This window comes from Ovis aries, chromosome 6 (genome assembly GCF_016772045.2).
Source record: "Ovis aries strain OAR_USU_Benz2616 breed Rambouillet chromosome 6, ARS-UI_Ramb_v3.0, whole genome shotgun sequence".
Lineage (NCBI taxonomy): Eukaryota > Metazoa > Chordata > Mammalia > Artiodactyla > Bovidae > Ovis > Ovis aries.
Window position 1 is genome coordinate 88,441,926 of NC_056059.1, and position 12,031 is coordinate 88,453,956.

Genomic DNA, 12,031 nt, shown 5'->3' on the forward strand with positions numbered 1-12,031 from the left:
AGACTTTTTTAAAAAGTGCCTCTGCAGTTAGACTTACTGAGATAGGCATAGAGAGGACATGTTTCTGAAGGGACCAAATCTCAAAGAAGTCTTATGGCACGAAAGTCTGAAGGCTGTTTTCTTTATAAGTTTGTGGTTGTCCACAAAGACTTCATTTGGCCATGCCCCAAATCTAAAAAGGGTAAATTACTTCCAATACTAATCAGATATGACTATCACATATTTTAGAAAAGAGGTTTTGCCTATAGCTCCCAAATTTTAAGCTTCCAAGACTCCCTAACCTAACAGTGGAGATTTCCTATTAGAAGCTTCAGGATGGCTAAAAGTGGTTTCGAATAAGAACAAGGCAGGATAAACAGGAGTTAGGTGGGAAAGAAAAAAAAAAAAACAACAACTATGTTTTACTGGCCTTTCCTGAGTTTATCCATTTTACATATTATTTTATTAGATAACCCCTATTGATTTCATTTGAGAAGGACCTGGCAACCCACTCCAGTATTCTAGCCTGGAGAATCCCATGGACAGAGGAGCCTGGCAGGATATAGCCCATAGCACTGCAAAGAACCAGACACAACTGAAACAACTTAGCATGCACGCACACACAGTGATTTCATTTGGAGGAAGGATTTCAAATGTTGCAAAATATTGAAAATTTCTGTCCTTGATAAGCTGCCTTGATCATAAAGTCAGCCCACAAGGAAATCACTGAGTTGGATAGTCCAAAATAGCCATCACCAGTCAGTTCTTCCATTCTCAACCAGTTTCCTCTGATGACAATCCAGAGCAATTAACAAAGGGATATTGTTCTCATAAGTCTAGAAAAATCCAGTTCCCTTATGCTATGAACACATGGCATAAAGACTACTAACCAAATAACCCTTTATTTTGGCAAATTTGAAGACCACAAAATATGATTGTGAGCCGCCACTACTCACAGGGGAGATTTAATAGTGTTACAGGGCCAATGCCAGGGCTCTGTGGAATAAAGAAATCTATTTTCAGCTGGAATTCTCAGCCAGAAGCATCTTCCCACTCAGAAGTGTGTGAAATGCTTGCCATCACCATGACTCCTGACCACTGGACACTCACTGCAGAGATGCAGAAGCAGAAAGGTAACACACGTCAATGGCCTCCAGCCAAAGACCACTAGGAACTCATCTGCAGTTGACAAGCTGGGTTTATTATGTTGCTGGGAGCCAGAACACACACCAGAGGGAAGCATAAGCATCTCAGTAAGAGAACTTTAGAAAGAACCTATTAACAGGATTTAGGCTTTGGCAGGATAATTTGGAGGAGGATCTAGAGAATTGGGCTTTTTAAAAATTGGATGCTGTCAGAAAACAAGGACAACTCTATGACTGAATATCATAACAATTCTCACTTACAGTAGGGTATACTAGGGCAGACATAAAGCTGTAATTGGTAAAGAATTAGCTATTACTCATAAAAGATAATCTTGACAAAAATTCAAAAAAAGGTCATGCTAGACAGAACAGATACGGTTCTTGGCCACAGTGGGTGAAAATCACTGTTAATTCCTTCATGCAGAACACTTTGATGCTGATTTCAGAAACGCACAGAATAATATTTTAGATATCATGTATATCTATGTCTGGGCTTCCCTGGTGGTTCAGGTGGTAAAGAATCTGCCTGCAATGCAGGAGACCTAGATTTGATCCCTGGGATGGGAAGATCCCCTGGAGAAAGGAATGGCTACTCACTCCAGCATTCTTGCCTAGAGAACCACATGGACAGAAAAGCCTGGTGGGCTACAGTCCATGGGGTCATAGAGTCAGACACTATTCTGACATCTTTTTTATATCACATTCTAGACCTTGGCTATGCACTTAAGGCAATTTTCTCTCTTCCTCCATAATGTCCAAGTTAAGGGAGCTTTCCTGTGATCATTTCACGCTGCTGCTGCTGCTAAGTTGCTTCAGTCGTGTCCAACTCTGTGCGACCCCACAGACGACAGCCCACCAGGCTCCCCCGTCCCTGGGATTCTCCAGGCAAGAACGCTGGAGTGGGTTGCCATTTCCTTCTCCAATGCCTTCTGCGGATCATTTCATAGTTACCTGGAATAAGTAGTATTCAGTCAAGTTTCTGATGTTCAGAGGAATAGGAACAGCTAAGTATTACTACTTGCTTTTCAAACTATCTGGGGTAAATTGTTTCTTTTCTCCCCGATTGGCCTTGGGCTGATAATTTTGTAAAATACAAGGAAAACTAATTACTAGGAAAAAACAAAAAAAGGCACAAAATAGCAGCTTTAGCTTTTTTTTTTTTTAACTGTTAGGTCCAACACAAATATAATAACTATGTCAAAGTATCATAGTTTCTTTATATAGTCTCACCTTCAGTATTTATCTTGACCTGGGTGTATGGACACTCTTTGAGCAGTACTGTTATTTTATTTTATTTTTTATTTTTTAAAGATCACAGCCTTCTGTTTAATATAAATTAATTCTGTCTCAGACTGCTATCTATTTCAAATATATACAGTTTGCCACAAGGTAGCGTTAGAGAAAAAGAGGTAAGGGGTTTCACTCAGGGAAAAGGCCATGGGAAGAGCTTCCCAATCTCAGTGAAAAATAAATACCTGTGGCTGCTCCTTATGACTAAGAGTTTCAAAAGACCCACGCAGATAATCAGACCACAGGAATCCCATCAACAATAATCTACAGTAGACCCATCCAGATAGGGCTTCACTGGCATTCTCTTCCATGGCAGGAGACTTCACTTCATCTTGCTGAGCAGAGATAGTCCCATTGGCATTTTTAGGCCAGCAGGGGCTCTGCTTTATGCTAAGACAACTTAGATTTGGTTATAATCCCAGAGTTTCCCAGGGAAATGGCTTTCTAGCCCATCAGCTTAATCCTCAGGCATCTATGTGATCTCAGCATCCCTGTTCCTCTTCCCAAGGTCAAGAAGGTCAAACTTAAATCCCCTACACAGCAAGTTAAAGGAATAAAACAGGGTTTAAGAATCTGCTAATTAGCCAAGTTTATTTACATTCACATCAGTTTTACTTCCTACTTTATTTCAGCTAAGGTGCTTATTCGATCCAATGCAATTTTAAGAATTTGTCCCCAGCTTAATGAAGTAGTAGTCATCACGCTATTGATCTGCTTTCTATTACTGAGCTTTAGTCCCGCCATCATCTTCATTCTTCCTCCATAGCTGCTATGAGCTGGAAACTCTAAAAAGCCTTCTGTTTAGGTACACCTGCATAGTCAGCACTGCCTGCTATAGGCTGGACTCCTCTCTTTTCCAAGGTCAAGCTCAAGGCCTGAGCCATGTATGCCTGCTTAGAAACTCTGTCCCCATTCATAAAATCTCTCCAGAAGATACTTCCCTTCATCACAACTTTTTAAAGTTGAACATAATTCTAGTATGCATCTGTGTGTGTGTATACACATACATGTATACCAGATCAGATATTTTGGCACTTAAAATCTGTGGCAAATTTAACCTCTTTGAGCTCCATGAGAATGGTAATCACGACCATTCCTTTCATCATTTCACAATGTCTGGAACAGCGCTTGCCCAGAATTGACTTCTCAGAAATATGTTTTAATTAACTAAAGGATCAAAGAATGGAACAAATAAATACACTGGTTGAGCTGTGCACACACACACAAACAGACATACTGTGTCAATGTACACATGTCAACAATTAGCACCATACCTGAAAAATGAGAAATCTATCCTAATATTAATGTCGATTCTTACTTTATACCTATTTTCCTCTTCCTTACAACTATTGCCCTATATTTCTGTATCTACGATTTGATAATTTGACATGTACAGTAAGAAAAATACTGACTGCTAAGTCAAGTTTAAAAATTCACTATTAAAACAATTTTCTTGCCTTTTGCCTTCCTTAAACTGATTTTCAAGTTTCAAATCTCCCAGTCCCAGCTTCAGTCTTAACCAGGGAGATAAAAAGTACTTTAAAATAACATTGAATTAAGTTTTCTACTCAATATACGTTACTTAGAAGTATTATAAAACAGAACCTTTTATAGAATTTATTTCCTCTTATACTCTAGTAGTGTTGAATCAAGCTCTTAGTGAATATTTTAAACTTTGTCTTCTAGAAGATGTTTTCTTTCTATTGTTTTCGTCAGTAATTTAGTTGTCAGATCTATTAAACATTTGTGTGGAATGAGAAGAATCTCAGAGATTCCTTGTGCCTTCAAACCCTATAGCATGGTCTAGCACCAAATGTGATGCTGTGAATCTTAATCAAAGGGTCCAACTAGGAGACCTGCCACACATGCTGCTCAGTTTTCCATTCAGGCTTCTAAAGCCCTATAGAACATCTGGAGGCAGTACAAGACCTCCAAATAAAGCCTGCAACCATGAACCCACCAGGCCTTGAGTAAAAAATATGGCATCATAACTTCTTTGGGTTGTGCTTATGCATTAAAGGGACAGTAGCAGAAGATTCAAGGTACTGTTAGGGGACCAGCCAAGGCCGAAGGAATACAAGGATTGTTTTGAGAACTCCCAGAAGAGAGACAAAACAAAGAGAATAGCTGTGAACTCCCAAGAAACAGCACCCTGGCAACCACAGAAAGAAAAATGGTTGCTCTTTTTGAACAAAGGCTTGGAGTCAACTCTGAATGGAAGAGGCATAAACATTGACACACTTCTCAAATAACATCTGGAGATAGAAGACAAAAATATTTCACATCTTCAGAGTGTGTAAAGAAGGGTCAGTTACTATCAGCCTCAACCACAAAAGTGAAGAACAATATATGGCTGTTTCATTCAAAAGCAAGAGAAAACGAATCAAAGCCACCACAGAGAGAGAACTCCACCTCAGGTTCATACACTAATGCCATTTGAACAAATTCTGCCAGAGAAGCACCGTTTCCCATTTCAGCATGCTGCTGCTGCTGCTGCGGCTAACTCGCTTCTTTTGAGGGGTGTGCAAAAGAATGCTTGCTAAATATTTTCTTTAATAAAATACCTAACGTTTCCTCACAAGAAGGGAAATACTATCATTTTGAAGGAATCTATGCTTCTTTAAAAAGTTGTCAGGATGATTTTAAAGAAATAAAGAAATAAAATTCCCAATGGGACGCAAGTGGACATGTAAGCAAAGAATGCTAAAATAATTGTCTTTGGTTTCTTAGGCTAATGTCTTCATGCCAAAATGAAGCCAAAGCACACATCTTTGACAGTGAAATGCTTTCTAATGCTTCTTCCTGAACTTGAAATATAATAATGAGGCTTTCATTCCACCTCTACCTTCCAAACCATGCCGAAGTCATGCTGCGCTCCCAAACACCTGCAAACACACAGACACAAAAGGCAAGGAGTCTTACCAGACCATCACAGTTGCTAATGGCAACAGAAGTTCCTGGAACGTCCATGATGTCACCAACATAAGCACAGTTGGTCTGCAAAGGCTCTGTTTTCCAGATTCTGTCCGAAGTACTTCCTGGTTGATGGTCATTAATGGGGTCGGTTATATTCCCAGGCACCGGAGATGCCTCATGCCATTCCACAACAGCACCAGGAGCTACCAGCTGAGTGTTGGGCTTCAGTCGCAGATGAAAATCTCTTCCGAATGCCGTGATGTTAAAGAACAATTGCTCAGAGTTGGAAGACACGTCCCTCGTTGACCTCTTTTTGTGATTTGCAGAAAGAATATGGGAGAGATAACGTCCTTCAAAATTTGTGCTGACAGGAGTCACCAGCTCATACTCTCTCTGTCTCTTTATTGGTAAATCTGTGGGGTGAAAAAACATAACTGTAGAATCCTGTGTATCAAGAGAACACAAGACGATGTAACACAGGCATCAAGGGCCCACCTCACAAGACCACACCTCAAGTTGCATAATAAATATATTCTTGAATCGTCTCATAAGCAGTAGGTTATGAGAACTCAAATCACTTCTCAAACACATTTAGGTAACTCTGTGTTAATCATTTTTTTTTAATTTTTAAAAAATTTCACTACATGTGAATACCACGTCATTTGTGTGTTTGAGAATATGAATAAAATAACTTTCCATAAATTGTATCAAGCTTGCTTATAATCAAGACATACACTCAATTAATATATCATTGACATAACTAATAAATGCTACAGACTTTTAACAAGCTTGCTACTATGTAGAAGACATTTTTCCTAATTGCTTTTATTTTTTCTTTGTAAGAATCCTAGAATTTATACTTATCACAATAGTTTTGTGTATTAAACACAATGTACTTTGTACTATATCTACCATTGGCCTGTAATTTATACACTGCAGCTTATGGTGCTGCAGTTGATACGTATTTTTCTACCATACCAACCCTAATAAGCATAATTCACAGGTGAGGAAACTGAGATTCAGGAGGTGTGTGTCCAAGGTCACATAACTGTGAAGCTCAGCTATATCTTCACATCGCACTCCAAAGCCCATACACTTTCTCTGCTTTATCATGTTTGTGTCCCATAAATCACAGAACATTTTCAGCAAATGAGGAGAATGGAGTAAAAAGAACCATCTATAAGTTGAATACACAAGTACTGGTTAGCCAAGAGCAAACAGCACTGTTATTTTGCTCCATACTCCTTACACGGCAAAGATCCTCATTTGAAGACGAATCCAATATTAAGGGTCCACTTTATAACATGGGTGGCCACTCACATGTTTAACTGAATTGCACAATTAGAACATAACTGTTTGGCCAAGTTTAGCCAAATGTGAGAATTGTGTCCACTGAGATGCAAACATCCTTGGGAAAGACAACACATTAAATGAACCGTTTCTTCCTTAACAGAAACAATTTTGAAGGCAGAAGGAAACAAGAAGGGCAACAAGGATGAAGAAAGAACACATGGAAAGGAAAATCTAAGAGCATGAATTTAAAAGTTCTCCACTTTCATAATTCTAGCCTCAGACCAGCCCTATAGGTATGACAAAGTAGGTATGAAAAAAACTATATGATTCACAAAAATTCCTCACCTATGGAAGCTTCATGATGTTATCTAATACATTAGCATATGGGACCCATAAATGAATCTACAACCTATGTTCTTAAAGTGTTTTATAAAATCACTGTGAAAGGTGAAGTCACTCAGTCGTGTCCAACTCTTTGAGACCCCATGGACTGTAGCCCACCAAGTTCCTCCATCCATGTAATTTTCCACACTGGAGTGGGTTGCCATTTCCTTCTCCAGGGTATCCCTCTGACCCAGGGATCAAACTAGGGTCTTCCACATTGCAGGCAGACTCTACCATCTGAGCCACCAGGGAATCCCATAAAGTGAAAGTCACTCAGTCATGTCCAGCTCTTCGTGATCCCACAAACTATACAGTCCTTGGAATTCTCCAGGCCAGAATACTGGAGTGGGTAGCTCTTCCCTTCTCCAGGGGATCTTCCCAACCCAGGGATCAAACCCAGATCTCCCACATTGCAGGTAGATTATTTACCAGCTGAGCTACCAGAGAAGCCCCAACAATCACTAAGTATTCATTATTTTCCTACTTTTTAAATAACTCAAACAACACGTAAAGTACCAGAAGACAAATGAAGGTATTTTGCAACCTGGAAATTCCTTGAGTGCACGTTTGTTACCATTACACCACTTATAATGACCAGTGCATTTAAACATAATACCTGTTTTTTATCAAGTGTATACAGCAAGTGACACAGTTGTACATATTCACTAGGCAGAGAAGGAGTGAGGAGGGTCATATCACAGAGTAAAGTGAAGCCTGCTTCCAGGGAGCAGAAGCAACCCAATTCCTGCCTCTCTACAATCTCTCTACATCATGAAGACCTGCATAGGTGTCGGTGTATGCACAGACAACAGATTCGGTCTCCCTTACAACCAAATCCATGAGAACACTTTCATAAATTCTGGCTGAGAGAAAGAACTTTAAATTTGAGAGAATGCACTCAAGTGTCACAGAAGCAGGGTGATGGAGGGGGAAGCTTCCACAGGAAGGGATGAACTGGGCTCTTGGAGGTGGACTGACACAGCCAACCCCAAACTAATTCTGGAGGATAAGTAATTCCCCATTTAACTCAGTATTCCCAATATCATCTCATACATGACTTTGTCCTCGCCAGGGTCTCTTATCAGTAGGATGTGTTTACTATGTATGAGTTAGTAATGCAGGTAACTAGAGAACATTTGCTTCGTCTCTGCTGATCCACAACACTGACTTAACTATCCACGGCCCAGGAGCATCTCGCCGCACCAATGATTCCAGTTGTAACTCTTTCTTTAACCATCGGTTTACTGTTTCGGGGAAAGAAAGAACAACATTTCATTTTAATGCACGGATTTCTCATCTCCATTGAAGGGAATTCACGCAACCAAAATCTAGACAAATACTGATGCCTGGATTAAGCAACTGAACAACTAGAAAATTTAGGAAAAATGCAGGGCATCTTCTCCACACCTAAGAGGATACCCAGAGTTTCATACTGACAGTAAGCCATACATCCTAGATTTTCTAGGGCGAATCCATTTTTCCACTGTCAGACAATATGTTCTGAACTTTTATTCAAAATCAGAATGGTATGTTTGTATAGAGCTTTGTCTTCTCCAACTTTAAATAAGAAACATTCCTAAAATGTATACATAAGAAACACTTTTGAAATTAAACTCTGAATGAGTCATTTTCCAGGTGGGAATTAAAGAAAAAGGTGCATTTAATATTCCCTCAAGCTACCACCCTGTAGGACAGTAGTTAATGGAACTGACAAAGGAGCCACCCAGTCACCTGCCATGTATTACAGAATAAACACCAGGCACTATGCTTTGTCCTGGGGAATAAACCTTCTCTAGTTCTTACAACAATCACAGTTGGTAAGTATTATTACCCTTAATTTATAAATGAGAAAGCAGACCAAGAAAGCCTAACACATAGCAAACAAGGAGCCAAAGAAAATTTTCATTTCTGATCACCTTGACACTGAAGATCACACTCATTCACAATAGAGGGAACATCTTGCTGGCAATGTCTAATTGAAGACCTGAGTTATAAAGGAAAACAAGAATGATGATGGCCTATCTGCAGCCAACCAACTAATTTTTCCTCTACTGCAGCTTCAAAAACTTTGTAAAAGGCTCTTAAATTCTAGGTCTTGGGGAGAAAAATAAAGGGACGGGTGGGTAAAGCTCAGTTATCAATGGTAATCTCATGCTACAATCACATATGCAACCAGTGTTAATTTACTGCATTCAGAAATGATACATTTCACAGCACCAAATACTTCCACAAAGCAACAAAGCGTAGGGTCAAGGAACAGATTACAGTGTCAGAAAGCATCAAGTCTACACGTGAACTTGAGCAAGTTCTTTATTCTAAAGGCTCAGCTCCCTCAATTGTTAACCGCTGCTGATGCTGCTAAATCACTTCAGTCGTGTCCGACTCTGTGTGACCCCATAGATGGCAGCCCACCCGGTTCTCCCGTCCCTGAGATTCTCCAGGCAAGAATACTGGAGTGGGTTGCCATTTCCTTCTCCAATGCATGAAAGTGAAAGTGAAAGGGAAGTCGCTCAGTCCTGTCTGACTCCTAGTGACCCCATGGACTGCAGCCTACCAGGCTTCTCCATCCATGGGATTTTCCAGGCAAGAGTACTGGAGTGGTTTGCCATTGCCTTCTCCACAATTGTTAACTAGAGGTTAGTAATACTTATAACGTCATAAGAGAGGTTTAAATGAGATTAGAATTTAAAACTAAAGGATTCTGTAAGTTTTAACTATTTTAACTTAAATGTAAATTAGTTACTTATTAGGATTCTCCAGGCAAGAGTACTGGAGTGGGTTGCCATCTCCAGGGGATCTTCCCAACCCAGAGATTGAACCCAGGTCTCCCACATTCCAGGCAGACACTTTAACCTCTGAGCCACCAGGGAAGTCCATTCAAGTATTCAGTTCAGTTCACTTCAGTGGCTTAGTCGCGTCCAACTCTTTGAGACCCCATGAATCGCAGTACGCCAGGCCTCCCAGTCCATCACTAATACCCGGAGTTCACTCAGACTCACATCCATCAAGTTGGTGATGCCATCCAGCCATCTCATCCTCTGTTGTCCCCTGCTCCTCCTGCCCCCAATCCCTCCCAGCATCAGAGTCTTTTCCAATGAGTCAACTCTTCCCATGAGGTGGCCAAAGTACTGGATTTTCAGCTTCAGCATCATTCCTTCCAAAAAAATACCAGGGCTGATCTCCTCTAGAATAGACTGGTTGGATCTCCTTGCAGTCCAAGGGACTCTCAAGAGTTTTCTCCAACATCACAGTTCAAAAGCATCAGTTCTTTGATGCTCAGCTTTCTTCACAGTCCAACTCTCACATCCATACATGACTACTGGAAAAACCATAGCCTTGACTAGATGGACATTTGTTGGCAAAGTAATGTCTCTGCCTTGCATTATGATTTCTAGGTTGGTCATAACTTTTCTTCCAAGGAGTAAGCGTCTTTTAATTTCATGGCTGCAGTCACCATCTGCAGTGATTTTGGAGCCCCAAAAAATAAAGTCTGACACTGTTTCCACTGTTTCCTCATCTATTTCCCATGAAATGATGTGACCAGATGCTGTGATCTCCATTTTATGAATGTTGAGCTTTAAGCCAACTTTTTCACTCTCCTCTTTCACTTTCATCAAGAGGCTTTTAGTTCCTCTTCACTTTCTGCCATAAGGGTGGTGTCATCTGCATATCTGAGGTTATTGATATTTCTCCTGGCAATCTTGATTCCAGCTTGTGCTTCTTGCAGCCCAGCGTTTCTCATGACGTACTCTGCATATAAGTTAAATAAGCAGGGTGACAATATACAGACTTGACGTACTGTTTTTCCTATTTGGAACCAGTCTGTTGTTCCATGTCCAGTTCTAACTGTTGCTTCCTGACCTGCATATAGGTTTCTCAAGAGGCAGGTCAGGTGGTCTGTATTCCCATCTCTTTCAGAATTTTCCACAGTTCATTGTGATCCACACAGTCAAAGTCTTTGGCATAGTCAATAAGGCAGAAATAGACGTTTTCTGGAACTCTTTTGCTTTTTCGATGATCTAGCGGATGTTGGCCATTTGATCTCTGGTTCCTCTGCCTTTTCTAAAACCAGCTTGAACATCAGGAAGTTCACGGTTAATGTATTGCTGAAGCCTGGCTTGGATAATTTTGAGCATTACTTTACTAGCATGTGAGATGAGTGCAATTGTGTGGAGTTTGAGCATTCTTTGGCATTGCCTTTCTTTGGGATTGGAATGAAAACTGACCTTTTCCAGTCCTGTGGCCACTGCTGAGTTTTCCAAATTTGCCGGCATATTGAGTGTAGCACTTTCACAGCATCATCTTCCAGGATTTGAAATAGCTCAACTGGAATTTCATCACCTCCACTAGCTTTGTTCGTAGTGATGCTTTCTAAGGCCCACTTGACTTCACATTCCAGGATGTCTGGCTCTAGGTGAGCGATCACACCATCGTGATGATCTTGGTCTTAAAGATCTTTTTTGTACAGTTCTTCTGTGTATTCTTCCCACCTCTTCTTAATATTTCTGCTTCTTTTAAGATCCATACCACCTGTCATTTATTGTGCCCACCTTTGCATGAAATGTTCCCTTGGTATCTCTAATTTTCTTGAAGAGATCTTTAGTCTTTCCCGTTCTCTTGTTTTCCTCTATTTCTTTGAATTGATAGCTGAAGTAGGCTTTCTTATCTCTTCTTGCTATTCTTTGGAACTCTGCATTCAGACGCTTATATCTTTCCTTTTCTCCTTTGCTTTTCGCCTCTCTTCTTTTCACAGCTATTTGTAAGGCTTCCCCAGACAGCCATTTTGCTTTTTTGCATTTCTTTTCCATGGGGATGGTCTTGATCCCTGTCTCCTGTACAATGTCACAAGTCTCAGTCAATAGTTCATCAGGCACTCTATCTATCAGATCTAGTCCTTTAAATCTATTTCTCACTTCCACTGCATAATCATAAGGGATTCGATTTAGGTCATACCTGAATGGTCTAGCGGTTTTCCCTACTCTCTTCAATTTAAGTCTGAATTCAGCAATAAGGAGTTCATGATC

The 12,031-nt window shown here is 40.3% G+C and overlaps 1 protein-coding gene across 1 annotated transcript in view; it reads right to left on the bottom strand.

Moving 5' to 3' along the window:
• ADAMTS3 (ADAM metallopeptidase with thrombospondin type 1 motif 3) overlaps positions 1-12,031 on the bottom strand; it is a 291,428-nt gene that overhangs the window by 260,837 nt on the left and 18,560 nt on the right. Inside the window, exon 3 of the mRNA XM_042251505.1 lies at positions 5,337-5,743. Coding sequence (XP_042107439.1) covers positions 5,337-5,743 — 407 coding nt within the window. The remainder of the gene's footprint in view (positions 1-5,336; positions 5,744-12,031) is intronic.